Consider the following 1,655-nt stretch of genomic DNA (forward strand, 5'->3'; position numbering starts at 1 on the left):
CCTGACTTGACTTGACTTGATTTTCCTCTTGATGCTGTTCACTAATTCCCAGCAGAATTTATTTGTTTGGAGGTATGGTTTTAAAGAGGGTAAATCCAAATGTTGCTTTGTATAGATTTTGTTTTGGAAAAAAGAAACATGGAAACACTTGTGAAGAGGTGTGTGCCTAATAGTAAAGAAAGGCTTCATCTATAAAAACTTGATCACATCCCTTCAGAGAACTGCTGCTGTCTTATTATCATGAAGCTGAAAAACAAACCTGATTCGATTTTTATTTGCTACACCTCATAACGATAGCACCCACTAAATAAAGGTTCAGCATCACTTCTCCTTACCCAGGATGAAATTATATTGAGCCAGCTGAGCGTTTCGGATCTTCTTGTTAAGGAGACAGCTGGAGTCCAGGTCGGCGTCTGCCATAAAACCAGCTTCTGTGAACTGCTTGGACACCTGGCAGGGAGAAAAACACCATTCAATGTAATCCACAGCGTGTTTCTCAAACATCGTATAACTTTCAGAGAAGCAGGAAGCTCTATTCTGGGAAACTGAACACGTACCTTGTTGGCGTAGTCCTCACAGGAGGGGTTGACGGGCACCAGCATCACCTGCCGTGGAGAGAGCCACAGAGGCCTGTTGAAGAGAGACAGATGGGCCGTGATGATCCTCATGCAGCGTGAAGATAACACGACAGTCAACACGACCCCCTCAAAACAGAAAGTTAAAAGCTGAAATCACCGTAGTGACGATAAGAGGGAGAGAACCGTGCTGCTGACAATGCATTGAACAGCAGGACACAATGAAATGTAATTAAAAGCTACCTACATAATTAGGATGGAACATAAAAACACCCACCATAAGTGGAAAACACATCCAATTCATCACGCATATGCATCTGGCTTTATGGATTGTGATTTAAGTGCATTTTTCAAAGGGCACAGCGCTCACCATTTCCCTGCATAGTTCTCTGTCAGAATGGCAATCATCCTTTCCACTGAGCCCAAGATGGCACGATGGATGATGACTGGCCGCGCTTTGTCATCTCCATCCTTTCTGTTACCACAGAAAACAAGAGAGAGAACAGTTTCCCTGTAATAATAACAATAATCTGCATATTCAGTGTTACAAATGGTTCCACCAGCTTTCTGATTTAGCTGCTATCTTCTGTCAGATTATGAGAGTTTCACATTTTTATTAGTGTCTATTCTCATTTCCATTTAATGAGATGTAGGTAGCATAAAAACACAAATTTTATGTTTTACAAACCACAAAATGCTGGATCCTTACAGGTTTTTCAAATATTTCAGGATTAGGCATAACCCTTATAGGTGGATTGAGTAGAATAATTGTTGGAAACCTTGAAGATGAAAACAACTAAAGGCATGAGATGGTGATTTTTTAAAACCAGGATTAGGATGAAGGTTCACAAGCACTTTGATTGTGGCCGGTGTCTCAGAAGCATCTTGCTAACCAGTCAGCAACTCAGTGCTAGCAGGTTCCGAATGGGAAATTCCATTGGGACCAAGTAGCACTTAGCAACAACATTGTCAAGGAACGCTATGGACAGCGGAAACATGCAAGAGGAGGAGAGTTTAGTGTCGGAGGTCGTAGATGAGTCTCCTCTGTTATCCATTTTTTATTTAGAGGAGGAAAGCGGG

General features: G+C 41.8%; 1 protein-coding gene across 1 annotated transcript in view; it reads right to left on the reverse strand.

Annotated features, from left to right (window-relative positions):
* The window catches only part of tarsl2 (threonyl-tRNA synthetase-like 2), a 27,816-nt gene that overhangs the window by 3,812 nt on the left and 22,349 nt on the right, over positions 1-1,655 (reverse strand). The window contains exons 16-18 of the mRNA XM_015382972.1: positions 946-1,050; positions 558-630; positions 336-450 (exon numbers count right to left, since the gene is read on the reverse strand). Of these exons, the coding sequence (XP_015238458.1) occupies positions 336-450; positions 558-630; positions 946-1,050 (293 nt within the window). The remainder of the gene's footprint in view (positions 1-335; positions 451-557; positions 631-945; positions 1,051-1,655) is intronic.

Source organism: Cyprinodon variegatus, unplaced genomic scaffold (genome assembly GCF_000732505.1).
Source record: "Cyprinodon variegatus isolate N-32 unplaced genomic scaffold, C_variegatus-1.0 Scaffold271, whole genome shotgun sequence".
Taxonomy (NCBI): Eukaryota; Metazoa; Chordata; class Actinopteri; order Cyprinodontiformes; family Cyprinodontidae; genus Cyprinodon; species Cyprinodon variegatus.